The 24,837-nt window shown below is 38.1% G+C and overlaps 1 protein-coding gene across 1 annotated transcript in view; it reads left to right on the top strand.

Annotated features, from left to right (window-relative positions):
• epas1b (endothelial PAS domain protein 1b) overlaps positions 1–24,837 on the top strand; it is a 106,019-nt gene that overhangs the window by 62,759 nt on the left and 18,423 nt on the right. Inside the window, exons 3-7 of the mRNA XM_052012950.1 lie at positions 12,541–12,686; positions 14,012–14,096; positions 14,790–14,908; positions 16,213–16,415; positions 23,354–23,460. Coding sequence (XP_051868910.1) covers positions 12,541–12,686; positions 14,012–14,096; positions 14,790–14,908; positions 16,213–16,415; positions 23,354–23,460 — 660 coding nt within the window. The remainder of the gene's footprint in view (positions 1–12,540; positions 12,687–14,011; positions 14,097–14,789; positions 14,909–16,212; positions 16,416–23,353; positions 23,461–24,837) is intronic.

Raw genomic sequence — 24,837 nt, 5'->3', positions numbered from 1 at the left:
AAAGGGCACCATGTAGGTGAGAAGAAGGGGGTTAGTGTGCATGGGGGACTCTATTCATGAGATTGAGTCCTGTTATCATGGCTGTCACCAATGGAAAAACAAACCACCCAATTTACCATTTTGACTTCCCATGGTAGCTCATTTCAAGCCACAATGGGCCAAATGATTTCTTACAGTTATGTAAATTTCTAATTTTTAATGATGCTGACTGAGGTATATTATGCCTATTTGTTTGACTTGAGTAACACGGGAATTCACTCAAGTGACTCATTTAATATCCAAAGGTGATGGCTTCCCTGTCCCCTACCATTCCCTTTGGTGTCACCTGAGGCTCTATACTTTGCGCAGTCACCACTGCAGCCTCTTATTTCTTATCTACATGTTGCTGTTGATCACATCATCTGAAGGTATAGGCTGATACCCAATTCATCCTCTTTACCATCTTTTTGACCATCTTTGTTGTTTCAAAGTTGTTAGAATCTGTCTAACCTTAACCATCAGTTGCCACCATAAAATCCCTGGCCACTGACTTCATTCCCCTTCCTAACAAAGGACTAAGGCTGAACCAGGTCCACACAACTGTGTCATCAATTGGTGCTGAAACGTCTTTAATGGCTTTCTTACCTGTAGACTAGACAATTCATGGATGGCGTCCCACATTCTGTCCTCTAAACTTAAGATCATTGAAAAATCTGCTGTCTCTGGACTAACTTATACCAAGCCCCATTCAGCCATCACCTCTGACCTATATTGATTCTCTGTTAAGTAACAGCTTGATATATAAAAAAAATCCTTGTCATTGGTATCAGTGGCCTTGCCCCTTCCTATCTCCAACTCTGCAAGTGTCCATGATGTCTGCACTGTTAAAATATAAGCTCTTGATTATCCTCAAATTTTATTGCTGCACCTTTAGCACCAATGTTTCCTGCTTGCAAGGCTTTACACACTAAAATTCCCTCCCTGAACCTCTTCACCTTGCTGTTCTTCTTTTCTGCCTTAAAATATTCTAAAACTATTTTTGAGCAAGATAATTTATGCCCTAATATCTTTAAGTTTGACAAAGTCGCATATAGCTTTATGATGTTATGGTTCCAGATAATTGCATGAGTGCTGTTGTGACTGTAGGAGAAATCCAGTTGTAACTTAACTAAACCTGCCAGATCTCCAATTAAAGTGTGTCAGCAATTCTCCAGTTCATTCAGTATGAATGGTATGTTATTAGTTACTCCCAGTTGCTGTACTTGAAATCTAATAAACATAATGAAAATATTTAACCCCTCTCTAATTCCAGCTTATAGCTTCGATGTTAATGACCTTATTTATGTAGGTATTAAATTCTTTTAGAGCACCAATTCATTAGGTAATGGACTTTTCTGTGGCGAGTCATCGAAATGTTTAAGTTTTTCTAAAATGAAAGTCCATTTGACATTCTGTCAGTACACATCTGTTGCTGATGCACTCCCTACTGTTGCACCCCCTACTTTTTTCTCTTTCTCTTGTAGACACTATTTCTTGGTCAATAATTCCATGAACAGTCAGCACACTCTGGTAGCTTGCCTTGGGCCTGTTTCTTTATTCATAATGCAATATGGTTCAGAAAATATACTTGGACGTGAAAGACATTATAGACAAACTGAGTGATGTCATCTGTCATTTTTTTTTATAGATTTGTATTGTCCAGGAATCAGGAGTGAAAATGGGGCCATTTTATCATCACTATTTTGGGGCTTCTGGGAGTCAATGCAGGAGCAATTGCTTTGGTAAATCAGCCAATTTAGCACAGACAGGGGATCAAATCTGGCAACCTTAGCATCTGCTTGACTCCAGGACTTGTAACTTTCTTACCTTCATCAGGGATGCCCTAAATTGACTTTGTGTGTCTCAGACTTTGGGTCCTTAGATTTGGAGGGTTTTGTTGATCAACAACAAAGGAGTACAAACCAAAGAACACTGTGTTCTGACAAAGAGTGGCAGACCTGAAATGTTGACTGTTTTTTCTTTCCATGGATGCTACCTGACCTGCTGAGTTTTTTCTATTATTTTCTATCTTTATTCTGGGTTTCCAGCATCTGCATTTTTTAAAATGTTCAACATTGCAGTTATACCTTTATCCTCTGAGTTAGTAAATATGGACACCTGGGTTAGCATGTTTGCTCGGTTTTCTTAAGCAATAGAAATTTCAACCAAGAAATGTAAAAACCGGGAAAAAGTCAATCAGGTAATTTTTAAATATACTTATTGTTACAATGCAGGAAAACAAAGCAACCAATTTTTGATCAGCAATGACCTGTGAGCACTGATGATTACAGTGATTAAGTAACCTATTTCAGGTTGAGGATGCTGGGAAGAGTAGCCCTTCTTGAAATAATGTCATGTGATCTTTTACAAGGCAAGTAATGTTCCAGTTCAATATCTTGTAGTTAATTAGCACATCAAAAGATGCACCACTCCCCCAGTGGTGAACAGACATCTGGATAATATAATTATGGAAGATTTCTATCACTGAATATTAGAGTTTGCAAAATAGTGAATGTTTTAAATAAACCTTAAAAGATTGAATGCATCAAGGAGATTTCAAAACTATTTGATGCATTGTCATCATTTGATGGTATTTCCACATATTCTTTTATTTCAGATTTCCAGTAACTGTGGATTTTGTACGTCATACATTCTGTTTGTTCTCCTCTTTCTCATTCATCTCCTTCTAGCTACATTTTGTCCAGACAGATTCACTTGCATTTAAAAAGCCTGTCCACCTCTCTGAGATGGCACTGCCGCCATTTCCATTACTATATCTCATTCTCTCTCTCTGTCTCCGCCCCTTCATTAAATATTCCCTTTTGTTTTCTCCACCGCTCCCGCCTTGACTACAACATAAAGCAGACTTGTTTTCCATATCCACCTAGTTCTCTTCAACCTGAAATGTTAACTCCCTCCACAGATGCTGAGTGTTTTGCCAGCATTTTCTGTTTTTATTTCAGACTTCCAGCATCTGCAGTTTATCCCATTGAGCTCCCTTGTGAATTGTTTACTTGTGCCTGCACAGCTTGTCATGCTCTGTTAATGTAATGCTGTACAATCAGTTCAGAAACAAATGGAATGTGGGGTTTGGGTAGTCTTGGGAAACTCAGTTCGGCCAACTGAACACTCATGTTGCAAATCTCTTGATTCGATCCAGTCAGGGACTGTTTGCAGTTGTTCTTCAATTAAATCCAAAAGGTTATCACATTAATTTGTATTTTTGAATTTGCAGTACAATCTATTAATGGTGCATTGTGTTATTCAACAAGATGCAAGTTGAAGATGCAACTGCTTAAATAGTTTAATAACTTGGATATTAACCCATGAACTTGTCCAGCATTTTGTACCAGGAAAACAGTTTGTGGGAAAAGTAGTTTTGGGTTTCTGCATTTACTTGGTGAATTATAATTAGAGGTAATTTGCTATCGCTCCAAGGGGCTATTGCATGGAGTGGCAGGATCTTGTTCAAGGTTAGCTTAAAAGAAAGGGTAAAAAAAACGCTGTGAATATTTAACAGGTCAGGCAGAACCCATGGAAAGAGAAACAGAGTTAAAGTTTCAGGTCAAAGACCCTTTGTCAGAACTGGGGGGGAGAAAGGAGAAAAAGAAGTTTAAGTTGCAGAGAAGGATGTTCAGGACAAAGGAAACATCTCCATTTGGGTGAAACCAGGATTGTGATGAAGATAATTTGTTGAAGTTCTCTTGTCGCTGAAGTGATAAAACACAAACAGGGGAACATGTAGCGTGCTATTGGAAAGGGGAAACTAACCTGAAGCAGGACTGGCCAGTTCTGAAACAAACAGAGAAAACAAATTATTTGATGTCAGTAAATTTGTCACTGTATCCAGAATCTGTGAAATGAGATCCTATCCCCCCCCACCACCCCCCCCCCCCAACATTAATAACAATTTGGTTGGAAATAAAATAGAAATTCCTGTTTCAAGGCTACAGTGCATTCTTTCATTTTAACCTGATAAAAATTTTTAAATACATTAGTTAAATAACATAGCTAATTTCTCTGGAATACATACAGGGGCAGGTGCTTGCCAAAGTACTATTCCTCAGAGCCTTATGGTGCCTCCTTTAGACAATAGTGAGTAAGGCAGTCTGCAACATTATGAAGGTTAATTTTGAATATTGAACTTTAGAAAGAATGTCTTCCTATTGCTCAAGAAATTTGCCTTTTTCTTTGCTCTCTTCTGAGTGTTGACTTATGCTGAAGTACAGTTCTGCAAGTTTCAACCATGTAGTCTTTCTTTGAACACAAACATGCATAAGTGTTGGCAAACTCTCTACGTGGTGGTGGGGTTGCCTCCAATCACTGCTGAATGCAATTATTGTCTCTGGACATTTTGAATTTCCAATTTTTATCACAAGACTTTGCACTGCAATAGTGCAAAACCTGGCTGCTTATTTTCTACTGTCACCTAGCATTAACGGATTGGGTTTATCCTGTCATCTTAATAAGTATCAATTTGTGGAATTTGTCATTTTTTTTATAGGGTTTGATTCAACACTGAAGAGTAATTGTTTTGGAAAGCAGATGATGTTCTAGTTGTTTAAAACGCATCCATGCTAGTTGGTTTGATCCGATGTAGAAATGACATGAGAATGTAGGGAGGGAAGAAATTCAACGGAAGGAACTGTGGCTCCTGAACTAGGAACTGGATTGAGATTAATATCACAGGAAATCAACTGGAACAATGGTTTTATAATACATCCATGTCCATTCAAAAGGTACACAGTGTAATTGGAGAATGAAGAATTGATTTAACATGCCTCCACCATAGAGTTCTTACAAGAAATATTTGTTTGTTTGTTTTGATTTCCTTTCTCTCCTAAATTTTATCCTTATCCTATCTGGACTAAAATTAGTGTTTCCTTTTCATTCAGAGTAGCTCTTTTTCTTCTTTGCTAAGTGAAGGTAAAAGAGAACAATTACAATTCAAATACAGTTGGATTAATAATGATCCAAAGGTTAGAACTGTTGATCATATTGAAGCCATTTCCTTAAAGCTTCAAAATCACAACAGCATTAAATCAGTGACAGTATTTATCAAATTGTTAGATGTATAAAACCATCAACAAAGATGTGCTTTAATTCATCCCAAAGGCAGTAATACAGTAAAGATGTAGCCAGTTCAAATTCTATTATTAGCCAAATATAGACCATAAATCAAATCTAAAAAAAGAAACGAAAACAAAAACGGAAAGAATTATTTTGGTCATTCTACTTTGTCAACATTTGTTTTGTTATCATGGCAATGTCATCGGCTGGAACAGGTAATACCAGGTATCGCTGCCAAAGTTCATACCTGCGCTATGGGCTGATGCTTGAACATGTTGATGCAATGGAAACAAAAGTAATTTTATAAGTCTAATCAAATGCATTTGACTGATCGGATACTTTGGAATTAAAACAAAGTAGGCCCAAAACTACTGAATTGTGTTTTGTTTATTCCACTGCCACAAGACCCCTCTTGACGTAAATTATTTTCAGGGGAGATGTTCTACCTATAAGTCTTTGGAAATAATTACAATGAATTATAGGAATAGCTGTTACATGGAAACCTTTCAATTCTACTTTGCACCTGTCCTTAAATATGAAAACTATGACAGTAAATCATAGGGTGAGTTCTATCCCTCGTGGGGTGATTGGGTCAGTAATGGATTAAACCTCAATGGGTCATTTTTATTAAAAAAAAGTTAATTATTTAAAACAAACTCATTTTTGAAATGGTTCTTCTATTGTGCCTGGAAGAGCATTTCACTGATGGTGATGGCTTTCATTGATGGCACTCAGAGAGCCCACTTAACTCTTAGTACCTGACTATCATATGAGTTTTGCCTGTCTGTTTTCAAACTGGTTGGGAGCTGCCTATTTTTAACTCTAACTTGGTGTAAACAGAGTTAAAAATAAAAGCCTACTGATTTGTTCTGTAAAAGTAACTACTACTGTGCCAAATAGCAGATACATAATGCAAAATCATATGTGACTGACATCAAGAAGAATAACCCTTTTATTTAAATTTTTTGATCCTCAAAATTTCAAAAAGGTGTTTTAAGTTGTATAATGTTGAGTACAGAGCGTAATAAAATTACATATATAAAGAACTCGGACCCATAACACTTTAAGCAAGCAATACGTGATGATGCTTATGAGGGAATTCTGCAATGTCACGCTCCCAGCTTGGATGTACTCGCAAGTTAAAGATCCAAGGCTACTGCATGGTAATCACGGCCAACTCCCATTCTTTTGCCCAGTCATGGTGCCACAGCAAGTGGTGATGATTTTTTCCACTGGTTTTAGGAATGTAGATGACTATACCATCCATTTTGGGAGCAATTAATTAACCGCAGTAAAATGGTGGACTAGCACTTGTATCTCCTCAACAAACACTAAACACAAGGTGTCTGCTGATTGTGAAGATATTTTGCCATATCTTGTGCTCCAAAGGAAAAATACAAGGAATTTCACCTAACATGGGAATTGAGCAAGTTGGACGACTGTGGCTCCAAAACAATGTACATTGGAGGTTCATAGTTCATGGCTAAACTGGACAAACTGTGATGGAATAATTTAAATGTTGTATATTGGCGTAGTCTGCAAACCAGCAGCATTTTAGGAATAATAGTGCTATAATTAACACAAAGGGAGTGAGTTGAGGCATGGACATCTAGTGGTCCTGTATCAGTTTGATCTCTCCTGTTTATACTTCATGTGCATTCCTTTGATTTTCCTATCCTGTACATTGCTCAATGTAAAAGTGGTATTGACATTGCACTCTGTCAATAAATAACTTAAATGTATAAAATGTTTCTAATTTTTAACTTCTCCATCTCTCTTTATTTAAATTAGGGATGGGCAATAAATATCTGTCTTGCCACCCATGTCCAATTCTCATAAATTAATATAAAAACTCCATAGCAATGACTTAATCAAAGTGAAGGAGCAGAAAGCATTCCCAGTTCATCAGATAATAAAGTTGCCCAAGATTATTTTTAAAAAAGCAAGACCTGGGTAACATTTTGGCGGACCAGAGAAGTGATCGTGCCACACACTGGTCAAGCATTGACCATTTCCAAATATTACAGAATCTGTACAATCAATATTCTTGAAGGGGGGATGATTATCATTGACCAGAAACCCAATTGAACCAGTGCACTGCTGCAGGTAACAGTGGGTGCAGATTCACTAATGTTTAAAAGGGAATTGGATAATTATCCAAAAGGGGAGAATTTGCAGATTTCTGCGAAGACGATTAGGGGGAGGGGGGTGGGACTAGCTGGATTGCTCTTGCAGGGAGCTGGTATGGACTTCGTGGACAGAATGATCTCCTTCCATGCTGTAACTGTTCTGTAACTGCTTTGATCATCTGTGATTTGAAAACATTTTACTGCAGAACTCCATTATGTTGGAAGAGCACCGCTCGCATAAAAGGAAGTATTAACAATAAATAATTGTTATACAAGATTGTGTCTTGGAGCTTGTCATTTTAAAGGAAACTGGTGGGGGGAGGTGGGGAACATCTATGGAAAAGTGCTCCAGAACCAAAGTACCATGCACATCCTGTGCAGACAATTAGTCTGTTTATAGCTCTATTTTTAAAGGAATGTTATTATTCATAAATGAATGAAAGTTTCAATGTTACCTTGAAGTCCCAAATATATTTTCTTCCTCCAGCAGACAACTGATAATGGCCTCAGTGGAACCCTACCTCTTTTACTTCATACAAAGAGATATTCAGTTGCTTAAAGTGACTTTAAATTATTTTTATAAAGTAAAGCATACCTTAAAGTATTTGTAGAGCTCTATGTGTTAAAACCTTAAATCATTTGGGATGTGATCCAGTGCAATTATGAAATGTTGAATAAAATAAATTACAAACTATTTTTAAATTTTCAGTGCATTCAATGGATTATTAATCCAATAAACAATGTCTGACAAATACAGTTTTGAAATGGAGTTGTAAGTATGACATGCTTTGTATTCACAGCCAGTAACAATTCCCTAAGGGCTACCATTTCTAGCCGGGTGTAAAGCAGCAAAGTTGTTCCAGCGTGCACAAGGAAACAGCCTGTTTGAGGTCTGAGGAGATTCAGTTTGTAGAGTGGGACTGAGAAGACTCAGCTTGTAGAACAGGAGATTTGATATAAACAACTTGTGCATAGAGGAGTATTGTACTTAGTAAATTTCTTAAGCATTTTAAGTGAAGCAAACATTGGAAAATCAATTGAAACATATTTGTCTCTTTTAATCTCAGTTTACTTCAGTCACCTCACAGATTTTAGTTTCCTCCTCATTTCAGTGTCAAGTCACCCAAAGTTCTCATTCTGGTTTTCAAAAGTAGAACATTGATTTAAAATAGTCATGTTTTAAAATGTATAATGCAAAATCTCGTGTAGTTCTTTCATAAAGTAAGAATAAATACATCAAATATTCTTTGTTATTTATATAATCAGATTGGATAACTCTACCCAGAGTAAGATTAAGCAATAAACTTCTAATTCTTGTAAATAACTTTAAAATGATAAATATGGGTTTAATTTCTTTCCAAGATGGAATCTAATAGGAGTCAAAATCTTATAAATGTAAATAATTTTGTGTCTTTCAGGAGTTTCTCACTGCTAAGTTTTAAAACTAACTCTCTGTGGATTTGAATAGAACATCTTTTTGTATCCCATACAGCAGTTACTGCGATCTTAGCTGGATTTTAAACATTCAGCCATTCAAATTTAAAAAGAAAGTTGACTACTGTTGATCAGAAAGACTGAATCAATTGCACAGCAGTGGTTGAGTTGCAATTATTTTTCAGTCCAAACTATAACTTACTAAACTTGCAAAATGTGTTTGCTAAACTCATCAGTTCCATTGCTTTCCTGGCTGGTTTTCCTCACCTTGTACCCTTGGAAACTTGAGTGCATCCAAAACCCTGCTACCTTTATCCTAATTTGCACTGAATATGTTCACTTATCAACCCTGTGCACCACCAAATTTCTAGACTCCACTTTTGTATTGGGCTCTAGGGTCCTGAATTTTCATTTGCTCTTTTCTCTTTAGAAGCATTTAACTCTGACTTGATAAATGCAAGTTGTGTTGTTGTTCCAGTACAGATACTTGAATTATAGGTGCTTAAATTTTTGAGTACTCTGTATTAAAGAGTGGAAAGTATTAAAGAGTCAAACTTCCAAAAATTAAATCTCGACAAAATAATTCTGGTTTCATTACATAGAATTATAGTTATTTCATTGTAAATCTGAGAGAGAGACTCCAATATTTCACTTTGCTAGAACTGAGTTGAGTAGACCATCTGTTTGATGGTTTTACTTCATTCTGACGGTGGTATATCTTCTGGGGTGAAACTAACTTAAATGAAGGAAGCGGGCCATCTGTAGAACATCTGATTCTGTGTGGCCACCTTTCTCAAGTAGAGGTGAACAAAAATATCTGCAACTGTTATCCTAAGTAGAAATTGTTGTCTGAAGATAAACTAAACCCGGACAAAGAAGACACTTGAATGACTGACTTATGCAACTGCACTAGATAAGATAATCCTGTCATATCGCAACCCTCCTATCACCACCTCCTATGTGACATTAGATGCCTGGAATATAGTTAAAGTATTAAAGGATAACTTATTTTGAACATTTTTCTCTATTCTTGCTGAGAGCGTTCCCATGATCTAAAGTAGATGGCAGAAATAGATGAAAGAATCGATGAGAGTATTCCTCTTGTGTGTATTTATTTACTTTCAGGCTGAGCAACTAATTTAGCATATTAATTGAACTGATAGCGTTTGAAGAGGTTATAGTACAATTGCTGAATTTTATGATAATTAACTAGGCTCACTAAAACCTTTGCATGAAGCAAAATTTCCATTAAAAAATTATGCTAAGCAGTTATTGTTCGTTTTGTGCAAGTCCAGAGTATGTCTATGCCGTGCATAATACTTACTTGGAAAGGACAGGATATATTAGGACACCTGGATCCTATGAATGAGCATTTAAAAAAGAAAGGCTGAAGAATAGCCCTTTGATGCAGGTAGGCAGTGAAATCAAGTCAATCAGTCAGGGAAGAGGAAACTCTGATGTAAAAGATAACACACAAATATTTAGCTCGTGATAAAAGATATTCAACTGTACTAAGTAATATTTGCATTTACATAAGGAGAAATTTTAAGTCTTCAACTTCAGATGGCTACCGAAGAAACACATCTTCTTATTCCCTAAGTAATCTGAAGATGAAGGTTGAAATGTGAGACATCATTACATAAAACATTATTTCCACAGTTTTACAGAAGATGTTCTTGCATATACCTTCCATAAGCTGGTCTGAATAATTTCTAACCATGTTTGTGCCATGATCCCCATTTTTACTTTTGTTTGCAGAAAGACATCTGCCCCATAAATATTTATATAATTACTGCTATTTTTAATATTCCTGTGTAAAAGTAACATTGGGTGGGAAAGGATACTCTTCTTAAAAACAATGCATATTTGTAATTTTTCATTCTCATGATGATTCTTACCAATTTTCAAAGGCATTCTTTAAAGTGCATTGTGCTGAATCTTTACATCTCACTTTTAGATTTCAAAACAAATAGAACTTGTTCACAGTCAAGATGGTCAGAGAGATTTGGACTGCTGAGAAGCAGGATATCTCCAGTTTTTCTTGGAAATAGGCCAGTGACCCAATGATTATCAACAGATCATCTTCTGTCAGTAGCACTTGAAGGGCTTGAGATAAAACAATAAAATTCTTGGGTTAAACTTTATTGATTTTTTTTAAATTGCTTTCATTATTTTCATTAAAATGGTTTATTATTGTCACATGTACCGAGGTACAGTAAAAAACTGGTCTTGTGTACGGATCACTTCATTACAACAGTGCATTGAGGTAGTACAAGTTAAAACAATAGCAGAATGCAGAATAGTGTTACAGTTACAGAGAAAGTGCATTGCAGGTAGAAAATAAGGTACAAGGCCATAATGAGGTTAATTATGAGGTCAAGAGTCCATCTTATCATATTAGGGGACTGTTCAATAGTCCTAGAACAGTGGGATAGAAGTTATCCTTGAGCCTGGTGTATCTTCTGTCCAATGGGAGGGGGTAGAAGAGAGAATGTCTGGGTGGGTGAGGTCTTTGATTATGTTGGTTGTTTTACTGAGGCAGTGAGAAAATAGACAAGTTATTAGAAATCTAGCTTTTTATCCTGATGTTCCAAGATGATATCCTGAGAATATCCAATTCATGGGAACAGTCGAAAAATACTTAAAAATTTAAATATTAACGTACGGCAATTCTGCCATTGCTCATATTAATGATAAGTTAAGTACCTTTTGGTTTTATCACCAGTCACTTCCAAAACTATTCTTGGTGCTGCCCTTTAATGTCAGAATAGATCCCCCCACACTGGTAATTCTGATCTTGCTCTGGAGCAGCTGAAGAAAATTAGGCAGCCCTCACGAAGAAGAGTGAATCCCAATATCTGTCATGTCTTAAAGGCTGATGTTGGGTGAACTTGCAAAATGGGATCTAAAGTAATTGGTAAGTCAGTTCTTCATAACACCTTCATTGTTGATGGATCACTGAGCTGCTGAGCTTGCTCCATTCAGCACTTGTCTGCTGTGGTGCCATCTTAATGTGGAACTTCCGCTTGCTCATTCTTCAGTTAAGATACTATTTGCTGTCCATCATAGGTGAAGATATGCCTCAAATTTTCTCTTGCGCTAGAGAATTGATAATATCAGTTAATATTGCATTTAGATAACCTCAGAGCAGAACCTGACAAAACAGAGAAAAAAAACAAGTCATCTGAAATCGTTCAATTCAATATAGAGTCCCCAAAAACTTCAATATGCTGAATGGTAGATTGAGGTGCTGTCCTCAAGTTTACATTGGCTCTCTTTAGAATCGTGTAAGAAGCCACAGAGAGATGGATGCATTCTAACCATTTTGTTAGATGAAGGTTGGACCTACTGCCAAGAAAGATATCTGGTGGAACACCAGGAATACTTTTAAAAGGGAGTCTGGTGTATTCTATTAGAGGATTCAAAAAATCAGTTTTGAATCCTTCTAATAGCAAATGGGCTGCAACTGAAAGCAGGACGTGCTGATCAGCAATTGCAAGCAACGGATAGGCTTGAAGAAAGGATATCCACAGAAAGCAATCCAGTGCACACCCTATTCGCTCACCAAGGATTTCCATCCATGCTATGGATAGCAGTGTAGCCTATAGAATACTGGACTCACCTATTACTTAACCAGATGAGGGAAACTCTACCGAACTTGGTATCAGGCAAAGACAAAGATTTCCTATGACTGGCATGCTTGATGGATATTTTTAAAACCGTTTTGAATGATATGAGTAATTGGTCCATTTACCATGTTGTAATTTGTTGCTTGATGCCATTTCTCTTGTCTTCGGGTTTAACTACAAATTGTGGAAAAATGCTTCAACATTATAATTCCATGACCTGGCAAGCATAACATGCAGTACATACTGACTTATTATTACAGGAACACCAGAGAATGAAACTGAAACTGAAAAGCAGATGGATTCTTTGTACCTTAAAGCCCTGGAAGGATTTATCATGATGGTCACACAGGATGGAGACATAATTTTCCTGTCAGAAAATATAAGCAAGTACATGGGCCTAACACAGGTGAGTTCAAACCTATTTAGAATAAAAGAAAGAGCTTAGGGTGTGAATGTTCATGTATCCTTAAAGGGAGTTGGGTAAAATTCAACTATAGTTTTAATGCTACTGTGTCTGCAAACTGTATGTAGACATTATTTTGCTCCTGCATTTATAAGTGACTCATTAATGGCATAAACAGAAACTATCAGTAAAAGGCAGACATCATTCCATCCACAATGAAAATGCAGGAAAATAAGATTTGTTTTAATACATCAAAGGAGTTTATTTCCATGCTGACCTTTGCAGTTTTGCAGAGACTCTGCAACTGTTCTGAAGTTACAAAAAATAACTAGGAATTCATTCTACCTTTCAGCCATTCCTCTCCACACCACTAGATTTCATCCATTATGGATAAGCTGTAACTCTGATCCTTAGAGGATTTTAGTAGTAACAAAGAGAATGTAAAAATATTGGCACTGTGCACTGACCAAGTCCTTCAGGTTGCAGTTCTGTGGTTTTGTTACATTTATACCAATTTCTGGAGGAGGACTGAATCTCCACGAGCAGTTAAACTTGCATTTTATCTATCCCAAGCTAACAGGATCATACTTGTATTGGCAGGTGTCTCCAAAGCTTGTCAAAATAATATGACATGATAACATACATTGGATTATGACAAATTGGAATATTGTTATTACAAATTCACCAGTAGACCAATATTATGGATTGGTCTTGTTAGAGGCAGTGGAGGTCCATTAAAAGGACCTTAGAAGTGACTTTTCTTGTTGCAGTTATGAATGAGAACTTTATCTGAGCTTATTCTGCTTCATACCCATAGCTCTGTTACAAGTACAGTAGGAACCCACTTCCATGCCGATCCAACAGAGTGGAGCAGAAGTACACCCTGAGGTTACTCAAACCACAGGAATGAGGTCAATGTAAAACATGTGCAGTTGGAAGGACACAATATATCCCAAGAGAAGAGGGTGTATCTTTTTCAGTTCCCAGTCAAAAGCTGGACAGAACGTAATCGAGCACTCATGCAGCGATTTTTGTTTCCCAAAAGTCAGAAAGACCAATAATAAAGGCAATCATGTACTGGTAAAGTGGAACTGGAACATGTACTGGAAATACTCTGCAAAGTGAATGAATGCAAGGATCATTCTATGTAGCATTGTATAGAACAACTTTTTACAATATAGAAAGGGAGAGAATAACAAATTCGTCAATATGACCATAACCCATTTGAAGTGAAAGATTTGTTTTGCCAATGTAATTTACCAGTTTACGGGTGTAATTTAAGTTAAAGTTTGTTCTGCATAACTTACCTTGAGATTTGTTTGCAATAGGTGGAGTTGACTGGACACAGCATTTTTGATTTCACCCATCCATGTGATCATGAGGAGATAAGAGAAAATCTGGCCGTAAAAAATGGTAAAAACATTAGTTTTCTTACATGCTTATTTCTTCCTCTTAACTGACCACAATTTGTATATTCTCCTCAACCTCTTAAACAATGAATTACAGGGTTGAGTGAACAGTTGCATCTCATCCCTTGCTATAGCACCTCTTGAAAAAAACGCCGTGTATTTTCCCTTGATAGGCTAAGTGGCCACGTTCTGTATCAGGATGGTCCTTTGATTCTGTGAAATGCTGTTGCTCTGATTCTGCGAGTAGCCTACCAGGTTTTGTTTTGAAGTTCTAGCTTCATCCACACTAATCACTCCTAATGCTGGTGCCCCTGAATCATAATAAAAATAATTTAAATCGTTAACCTTATTGAGAAGTTTCAGTTGAGTGCAGAAACAATTACCTTCTCAAGATCCGAGGTCTGTCTATGTTATCTGTTTCGGTGTTTGAGAATCAGAGCTAAACCAGGCCATCTGACAGGAAACTGCTCGATACCTTAAATCACAGATGAGGTTTATAATAAGAAAAAGCCACAACCTGAACAATCTAATTTAACTATTTTCTTGACCTCTCTTTAAAACCTGCAATTATTTCTTTCCAACTTTTGAGGAGAGGAAGGGAGAAAAATAAATGAGAAAATTTCTGAGGGGAAGTTTGGGAAAAAAAATGTTAAAAATAAATACATTGATGGCTTTTTTTTTGCTTGTTAACTCATAGCCCCAGGCTTTGGAAGGAAACACAGAGATATGAACACAGAGCGTGACTTCTTCATGCGAATGAAATGTACAGTGACAAACCGCGGACGAACTGTCAACCTCAAGTCTGCCACCTGGAAGGTGAGAAAACAGAAGTAGAAACACAGTAAATTGCATTTGGTGGTTTAGTCAGTGTTTTGCAGTCAAAAGTTCATTGCTTGAGAAAAAGAATTTTTATAGTCATTGGTTATTTTTCTAAAATGAAAGTAATGAATTTGAGTGAAACTTTTGATGAATGAAAAGCTCCATTATAAAGATGAGTAGATAAGTATTTGATGCCCAAGGGCAAAAATAAGTGATTTGATCCATGCACAAGAACAGATAGACTTGCGATGCATCCAATATTGGGCTCTTGGAGCTCACTTAAAAGAGAGTCAAAACATGAATACCTGCTGGCGAACTCTGAGGAGGATGGCAGGGTGTTATGAATTTTGGGTCACTACGTTGCTACCAATATCTCTCAACTTCCTTTTTATTGGAGGATGGATTGTGAGAGAGGATGGACTGGCATTTGGGGGAACTGAGATGGTAGCTGAGGAGGAGAAGTTTGAGCATTGGCAGTAACTCCATATTCAGTTTATAATTTCTTACCAACTTAACAAATTGGTCGTAGTCAGCAAGGATTAATTTAAGGATCCCTGGAGAATCCTCTCTAGACAGTTCAAGATTGAGGATGACCTGCTTCCTCTTGAGTTGTGTACGTTCTGATGTGGCTAATGTGAGACCTATTGTCTCAGCCTCGCATCCGGTAGGGGGTGCTTGACGGCGTGAGCAGATAGGTAATTTGGGAAGTGGTCCAGCTGAGCCTAGGGGTGCTTGTTTACTTTTGAGGATACTTTCAAAAATGAATGCACTCCACACAGATAAATTTCCTGGAAGGAATTGTTCACCTTGTTAAGTATTTTAATTACTATTTGTGTTGATGCTTTTTGTTGCATTGTTATTAAGTTTCTCTTTTACTTTATACAAATAAATATTTAAAATCCTGCTCTAATATAGAAATAAAATATGCTCAAAATTTGGAGTCATTGCCATTTAACTAATTTTCATTTAAAATTGTAAACTCACTTGATCCAGGGTTGTCAGCTGTCCATCAAGGCAGTTGATCTTATTTGGGTGAAAGTCAATGTAGTCAAGATTATAATTAGGTTCCTCAATGGTCCATTGATGCCCTTTGTCAAAGCTCACAAATAATAAAGTACCAGAGTGAGTTGAACACCATAGAACCATGCTCCTAATGTAATTCTACCAATCCAGCCCATGTTCTGTAGAAACCTAATGTTTCTCCAACAGGGTGTTAATGCCTTCAGAAGTTGACAGAAGTGTTAAAGATTCACAATATAGTAAAATAAAATCAGTTTTAAGTGTTGTTTTGCCTTTTTCAGGTGTTGCACTGCACAGGCCATATCAAGATATACAATGCCTGTCAGGCCCACACACTTTGTGGATATAAAGAGCCACCTCTGAATTGTCTGATCATGATGTGTGAACCAATTCAACATCCATCCAACATTGAGGTTCCACTGGACTGCAAAACATTCCTGAGTCGCCACAGCATGGATATGAAATTTACCTACTGTGATGAGAGGTAGAGTAACATTTTAAACAACAAAAATCAAATCTGTCAATGTCCTTGGGTTCTTCATGGTATTTAGAATTTTTTGTGATAAATTCATGGAAATGCACTAATAAATTATTCATAACAAAGAAACTGAAAAATGAGTGCAATGGGGCGATCTGTCCTCCTTGCCAACAGCGCCCAGGACCTTCACCAGTATGACATGCTATGCAGGCCTGCTGCTGAAAACGCATGGACAACCCATGTTGAGAACAACTGTGTGCATACTTTGATCCAAAAAAACTGCACAATGTTTGTCAAAGGCCAAAACATCTCAGCCCCAAAAGCCGTGAGCCCTTTGCTGTTTGGTACTTATGAAAGTTTAAATAAATTGAATTTGTACGATCTTTATTTGTTGCCGTCACTGCATAAACCTGACCTATATTTCAGCTCTAAAAATATACTTATTCACAGGAATCACATGGTGGTTTGTGAGGCAAATGGAAACAGTTGGGTAACATTCAATCCTGGGGCACATTATTGATGACAGTAATAGAGAGAATACCAGCCAGGAAACAGGCCCTTTGGCCCTCCAAGTCCAACCACCCATTTATACTAATCCTACATTAATTCCATTTTTTAAAATCTCTTCCATCAACTTCCCAGAAATTCTATCACTACCTATGCACTAGGGGCAATTTACAGTGGCCAATTACCAACCGACTCACATGTCCTTTAGATTTGAGGGGAAACCAGAACACCCTAAACCCACGTGGTCACCGGGAGATCGTGCAGACTCCACACAGACAGCACCCGGAGCCAGGATTGAAACTGGGTCTCTGGCACTGTGAGGCAGCAGCTCTCCTGGCTGCACCACTGTGCTGCTTGTTGGGCAGCACCGTGTGGCATCCAGCCACAGTGAGTCTGGATGGGAGATCTGAGGATGCTATACTACCTTAAATTTACAGAGGTTTTGAAGGATTCAGAGGGATATGGGACAAATGCAGCAAATGGGACTTGCCCTGAAAGACATCTTGGTCAGGTTGAGTTGGGCTGAAGGGCCTGTTTCCATACTGTATAATATGACTCTACTGCAATGCCAATTGTACTAGCAGGAAGCAATGCAATCTTGCAATATTTGAGACTTGCATATTATGAAATGCCAATTAATAAGCGGGCTAATCAGTGAGTCATGCAAAGTAATAACTTGAATTAACTAAACATGCACTTTTGGTATTTAATCAAATTCAAACAGTGCAGAACAAAACTGAGCCTCTCCCCAACAATCCATAGCCTATCTTCTTGTATCTTGACTACTCATGAAAGCTAGGGTTATAAATAAAGCCATTGTATATTCATGGTTTTAAATAAATGTTAAAATGAAATTACTCCAGAATCAATTGGTTTTAGCTGGCCTAAAAACCCTGCACAAGAATATAATGTACCACTCATAAATTTGTATGAACCGTCATGGTCACAAATCATATCAATCAAGTATGTAGATTTTTCCATTAGGTTAATGGTGAGGTGGATTATTTCTCAAATGTGATGGGAAACTTAGGCAAGGACAGATACACGGTTATACTTGGCAAACCAAAGTTTGCTGATTTGAATTGTGCCACCTCAGTTATCTTCCTCCTTGTCAGTGAACCACATGAAGTCGTTATATTCGAATGGTAGATCCAAACTAAGCTTACTACTAAAAGTTAAGCCTGCCCATTTCCAGCCTTAGAACCATTTTAATAATGTGATGTATGCGACTGACCTTGTTGACCCTGAAAATTGCTGAAGTACAGAATCTCATACTTTCAGATTTTAATTGTGACTGGAAATTTTAAAATCACATGAAGAAATTAATTTATTTCCTTTCTGTCTTCTAACTTTTTATTCAATCTTTCCTTTCCTCTCTCTCTTTCAGTACATACTTTGATATTAAATTTGTACATTATTTTGCATGCTTTGTCCTTATGCTGTTAATTTCTCAATCCTCCAAACAACAGGTTAAGGAGAGGCACGGTTACTTATCCTGTTCAGTGTCATTCCAGTTAACCTACTTCCCTCAAGGGAAAAAAAGGAAAATTCTACAAATACTCAGCAGGTCAGGCAGTATATGTGGGAACAGAAATAGTCAACATTTCACCTGGAGACCCTTTGTTAGAATTGAAAAGAAGGGAAACAAAAGCTGGTTAAGTTGCAGGGAGATTGGGGTAGTTGGATGTTTCTGATAAGGCGTTATCAGCATTGCCATGAGCATAAGGTGCAAGGAAGGTTATCTGGTCAGTGAGTGATAAGAGCAGTTAGAGAGTGAGAACATCAACAAAAGAACGTGGGAATTGCAAAATGCAGAGCAGGAGGATGTGCCTGCCAGAGAGAGGAAAAAAAGGTGGAACCAATATCGCAGATGGATGACTGAAACAGACAGAGAAATCAGGTTACCTGAAGTTGTAGAATTCAATATTGAGTCCGGAAGGCTGCAATGTGCCCAGACAGAAGAGGAGGTGCAGATCCTCAAGCCTGCGATGGGCCTCACTGTGACACTACAGGAGGCCACAGACTGATGGGTCAGAGTGGGATGGGGTATTAAAGAGGCAGGCAACTTGAAGCTCAGAGTCGCCCCCCATAGACTGAACACGAGTGCTCTGCAAAGTGATCACCCAATCTGCGTTTGGTTTCTCCAATGAAGAGAAAACTATGTTGTGAGACCCACCTCCTTCATTTTACTATTAACTCACATTTTGAATAACTTGCCACAAAAACCATCTAAAAACCTAAATGGGCAACTCTAACAAATGGTAGATGTTGATTGGTCTCTTGCTAATACAAATTATGGCTCAAAGTCCCCTTTTTAAAAAGAACCTAATCAAAGTCCTAATCCACGTCAATGACCCAAATCACATTTAATACTTCAGCTCAGAGCCAGACCATTCCCAGCAAACAGAACAATTTAAAGTGTAAAATATTCAGCCTGATATTAAACATCCATTGTTTAAATAAGAGGCTTGTGACCTGGATCAAGACATCTTATGATTTTGGATCACACTGTTTCACTGTCAGTATGAAAGCAGCATAACATAATAGTTTAATCCAAAGATTTGTGCTGATAGCATTTAAATTGCAAGACTTGAGAAATAAAGCTTCACTGTTTCCTACTGGCATATCACTACTTTTTCCTTGATCTATTTGATTTTGATGTATTTTGTTTCACCCTAATTTGTTTATTTCCAAAAAGAATCTTTTAAGAATATTGATTATTCCCCTGACCTGCTTAGACCTTTTCCTCTCCTCCAGGCATGGTGTTATAACAACTTGCTTTTTCTTCTGTCAGGCAAGAGATTCACAAGAGAACCATGGTTCATAGAAAGCTCCCAAATGAAGTTAGACATCTGAACTTCAGCTGGGACTTTTCACTTGATGTCTTATTGAAGAGGAGAATATCCATTTTCTGATTACTGTAACATTGGCTGTTACTGCCTCAGCCTTTTTGCTTCCGAAACCCTCCTCCATGACTTTGTTTCCCCTAGATGACTATTACAACACAGAATGGCATACCTTGTCCTACTTGCTGGTGATCTAAAGGCATGCTGCCTGTGCCCTAAATTGCACCCACCAGTTCAATCATCACCTCAGTGCTTACTGGCCTATATTAGTTCAAAGTTGAGCAATTATTTGATTTTTTAAAAATCTCACATTTGTTTTCAAACCCCTCTGTAGTCTTGCCCCTCATCTCTATTACTTCCTCCATGCATGTACTTCTAGGTTATCTGCACTTTCCAAATTCTAGTTCATTCTGCTTCTTCATCCTCAAATTTAAGTGCAGGCAAATGGTGACCACGTTTGTAGCTACAGTGGTCCTCAGTCCTGTAAATTCCTACCTACCACTACTTCCTCCTGTTAAAAGCTTCCTTAATAACTACCTTTTTAATCAAGCTTTTGTTCTCCTGGCCTAATAACTCCTTTCATCAAATTTTGGCTGCTAATTCTCCAGTGAAGTAACAGGGTTTTTGAGTGATGTTAAAAGCACTTACAGGAATGCGAGTTACTTCACGTAAACTCTTATCCTATCTCAGGAAACCACCTTGATATCATTGCACTGTTATATTCTGCTGCATTTTAAAAGACTAGATTAGATAAGATATACTGTGGAGTACTGTGCTCAGTTCTGGTCACCTCACTACAGGAAGGATGTGGAAGCCATTAGAAAGGGTGCAGAGGAGATTTACAAGGATGCTGCCTGGAATGTGGAGCATGCCTTATGAAAGCAGGTTGAGGGAACTCGGCCTTTTCTCCTTGGAGAGACGGAGGATGAGGGCGGACCTGATAGAGGTAAATAAGATAATGAGAGGCATTGATCGGGTAGATAGTCAGAGGCTTTTCCCCAGGGCTGAAATGGTGGCCACAAGAGGACATAGGTTTAAGGTGCCGGGGAGTAGGTATAGAGGAGATGTCAGGGGTAAGTTTTTTACTCAGAGAGTGGTGAGTGCGTGGAATGGGCTGCCAGCAACGGTGGTTGAAGCGGATACGATAGGGTCTTTTAAGAGACTTTTGGATAGGTACATGGAGCTGAGAAAAATAGAGGGCTATGGGTAAGCCTAGTAATGTCTAAGATAGGGACATGTTCGGCACAGCTTTGTGGGCCGAAGGGCCTGAATTGTGCTGTAGGTTTTCTATGTTTCTAAGATATCTTTATTAGTCATAGGTATACCGAAACACATGGTGAAATGCATCTTTTGCGTAGAGTGTTCTGGGGGCAGCCCGCAAGTGTTGCCATGCTTCCTGCATCAACATAGCATGCCCACAACTTCCTAACCTGTACGTCTTTGGAATGTGAGAGGAAACTGGAGCACCCGGAGGAAACCCACGCAGACACGGGGAGAATGTACAAACTCCTTACAGACTGCAGCTGGAATTGAACCAGGGTCGCTAGTGCTGTAATAGCGTTATGCTAATTGCTACACTACCGTACCTGCCCATATCACTCATAAAGAGTAGCAACTGACATCACAGGTTGTTGACTATTGGTGCACAAATAAGGTGGATAGTCCAAGTACTGCACTGATTTCTTGTACAATTAAAATGTTTCCTTTAGAGCTAACTACTTTTCTAATCTCTTGCATTAAGATGCACTCTTAAAATCAAAAGTCGAGCGCACAAGCGCAATGAAAAACTTCCTTGCAGCAGCGTCACAGGCACATAGCATTAGATACACAGCATTCAGAAGAAAATCATAAATTAAACACAAGTTGTACACAATTTTTAACCAGAAGGAACATAATTATAAGAAAATAAAAACAGTCCATTGGAGTGCAAAGTGTTGCTATACTGAGGTAGTGATTAGAGTTGTGCAGATTAGTTCAAGAACCAAATTGTTGAACGGAAGTAGCTGTTCTTGAACTTGGTGGTTTGGGACTTCAGGCTTCTGTACCTCCTGCTCAATAAAAGCCTTGAGACGATCGCATGGCCCAGATAGTGAGGGTCTTTGATGATAGATGTTGCCTTCTTGAGGCAGCACCTCCAGTAGATACTACTGATGGTGAGTAGGGATGTACCTGTGATGTATTGGGCTGAATCCATTACTCTCTCTGCAGCTTCTTGCATTCCTGCACATTCGAATTGCTGTACCAGACCTTGATGCAACCAGTTAAGATGCTTTCAACAGTACATCTATAGAAGTTTGTTGGAGTGTTCGGTGATATGCCGAACCTCCTTAACCTTCTAAGAAAGTAAAGATGCTAGTGTGCCTTCCTTGTGATTGCATCTATATTCTGGGCCCAGGACAGGTCATCTGATATGTTAACACCCAGGAATTTAAATTAACTTAACTTGTTTGTTTGATAAATAAGATTATTTTGTTAGTTATATGAAGGTGCTTATTACCACAGTAAAATGTTGATTTCAAATCTATTAAAAATGTTAACACACCTTTCAGTAATATAGTTCAGTTGACTGCCAATACTTCGCTGTCTCTTGTTCAGTTTACTGTGGCAAAGGCTAACTTTCTCCTGTGCCTACAGATAATTCATCAGATCCATTTCCCACCAATCTACTTTCTAAACACTAAAGTGCTGCTTGTGTGATGTCAAATTACATTACGCCACAAACAATTCGGAGGCTCCAAATCTGTTTCTATTCTTCATTTCTAATTTTGCTTAAATTGAAGGATGACATGTATTATTCTGTTCTATCTCTGCTCTGTAGATTATTTAGAAAATACAAACAGTAGACAGTATTAAAGAATAATTCACAGAGATTGATTGGCCTCCCTTTCTCTCAAAATCTGGGCCAAGAATTGAAATGCCTCGTTTTGCAATCAACAAATTGCAACCAGCTTGAGTGTTACAATTTTGGACTAGATATAAATTAACATTAAATCATAGAAAGTAACTGAAGACTGTAGGAACATTAATATCACCAGCTCCTTAGCAAATAACTAATGTTAGGGCTGAACTGCAAAATAAAAAGAATACCCCTCTTCAGTGAGCGGTAGTGGAGTCGACTTCCACCTGTTGATCCTTGGCCACAATTATTGGCAGGCTGTAGTTTTCATTTAAAAAGTTGACATCACTTTTCAGTGGAAAATTGTGGAACCATTTTGTGTAACGCACACCAGGTTTTGGTCAATCACAAGTGGAAGTTTTAAACCACATTTACCGTTATTAGAACCTGAGGCACATCTCATCTCTTGGAAACCTGTAGGGTCATGATTTAAGCTTTATGGTGTTGCTATTTTTTTCTGCAAATAACACAATTACAAATTATGTTCCAATCCTTTCAAGAGCACTGTTTAGTAACTAATGAATCTTTGGTCTCATTTTCCAAACTTTTTCCCCTCTCTCCTTTATGTATACTTTAAGATTTCTTTCAAATAGCTGATGTTTTCCTTCATTTTACTGAGTAAATATGCAGCAGATTTTACTTGAGGGTTTTGGGGAATCAGTGAACTGATAATTGTCCACTTTCTGTTTAACCAGAATTGCAGCACTGATGGGATACTGTCCAGATGAACTGCTTGGACGTTCAGTTTATGAGTTCTACCATGCACTGGATTCAGATCACATGATTAAAAGTCACCAGAACTGTAAGTGACACATTCAAAAGTCTTGCAGTTTGATGTGGTAGCACCATTTGCAAATTATTTAGGAAAAAGGTTAATTTTTGATTCGAAAAAAAATGTTAAGGTATTATTTGTTGTCATGCCATGTGTTCTCAGATTAAGTGATTTGTGATTTTTTTTATTATTATATATGTAATTCTAGTGTACAAAACATTCTGGTAGTCTGTTAGGATGTTTAAATACTTAGGGAAATAGCTTCCTTGAATACTGCAACTTTCATTTCTCCATGTGATATATAAAGAGATGTTTGTAAAAATGCTGTAACTTTTCAAGCACACAAGGATCTCCAACTGCTCCTGCTAGAACAGTCCCAACCTATAAAGATGGACTTGTAGTCCTCGGCTCAGGTTGAATGACTGTGACGCAGCATTTTCCCCACTGCCCATGTGCTTTAATAAAACAATGGTGGAAGCTCCACCATTCCTCAAAGGAAAAGAAACAGCTCTGCGGGCACCTCAAGGCAGAGGTCCAGCAACTTAAAGAACAGATGGCGGATATGAAAAACGTAGAAGCCTCAGCAACTTGCTGAAGGTCATGACACGCATGTGTTCTTCAGTGCTGTCAAGGCAATCTTCAGCATGTAGACCTGTTTGTTTTCCTTCAGCCAAAACATTCAAGGCCCCACCTCTCCGAGAGTCAAGTACAGTGGTAATCTCATAAGGGATAGACAGGCAGTCAATGCCCACTGAAAGGAACAGTGTGAGGACCTCCTCAGCTGTAACTCCGTCATGGATGTGAGCACCCTTGATTCCATCTCTCAGCAGGCAATTCATTTCCAGCCTTGCTGCCACTCCTGACTGGCAAAATGTCAAAAAAAAAGCCATATTCCAACTAAAAACTTAGGGACAAATGTTATTCCTTCTGAAGTTCTAAAACTCAGCATAGAAGAAATGATTCAAGGATATGCTCAAAAGCATTGGGGGTGGGTTGGGGCATGTGGGGCAGTAGGGAAATGTCACATCCCCACTGATTCTTGGGAAACCCTTGTCCATGTTTGCTCAAAATGAGGAGGAGCACTCAGGATGAGAACCTCAAGTCCAGGCATAGGGGACATACAGAAGCCCTGTGTAAGACAATGGAAGGAGCACGTTACGTCACAAATAATCCAGAAGCCTGCCCATCAGACACTTCCTGCCCCGTTTATGTAATTACAACATTGGTCTCATCGGTCATGTCACAGCCCATACAGAGTAAAAACGAGTCATCCTCGTCCCAACAAACTGCTGAAGAAATAATAAGAATTCATTCACAGCACAAGAAATGTACAGCAGGTTGCAACCTGACAACACCCCTCAAGAGATAGTATTCTCTGGTTTCCTTAGAGGTAGGCCATGAAGAGAT

Source organism: Pristis pectinata, chromosome 3, assembly GCF_009764475.1.
Source record: "Pristis pectinata isolate sPriPec2 chromosome 3, sPriPec2.1.pri, whole genome shotgun sequence".
NCBI lineage: Eukaryota > Metazoa > Chordata > Chondrichthyes > Rhinopristiformes > Pristidae > Pristis > Pristis pectinata.
The sequence above is the reverse complement of the archived record's forward strand: the minus strand, read 5'-3'. Positions and strand labels throughout refer to the sequence as shown.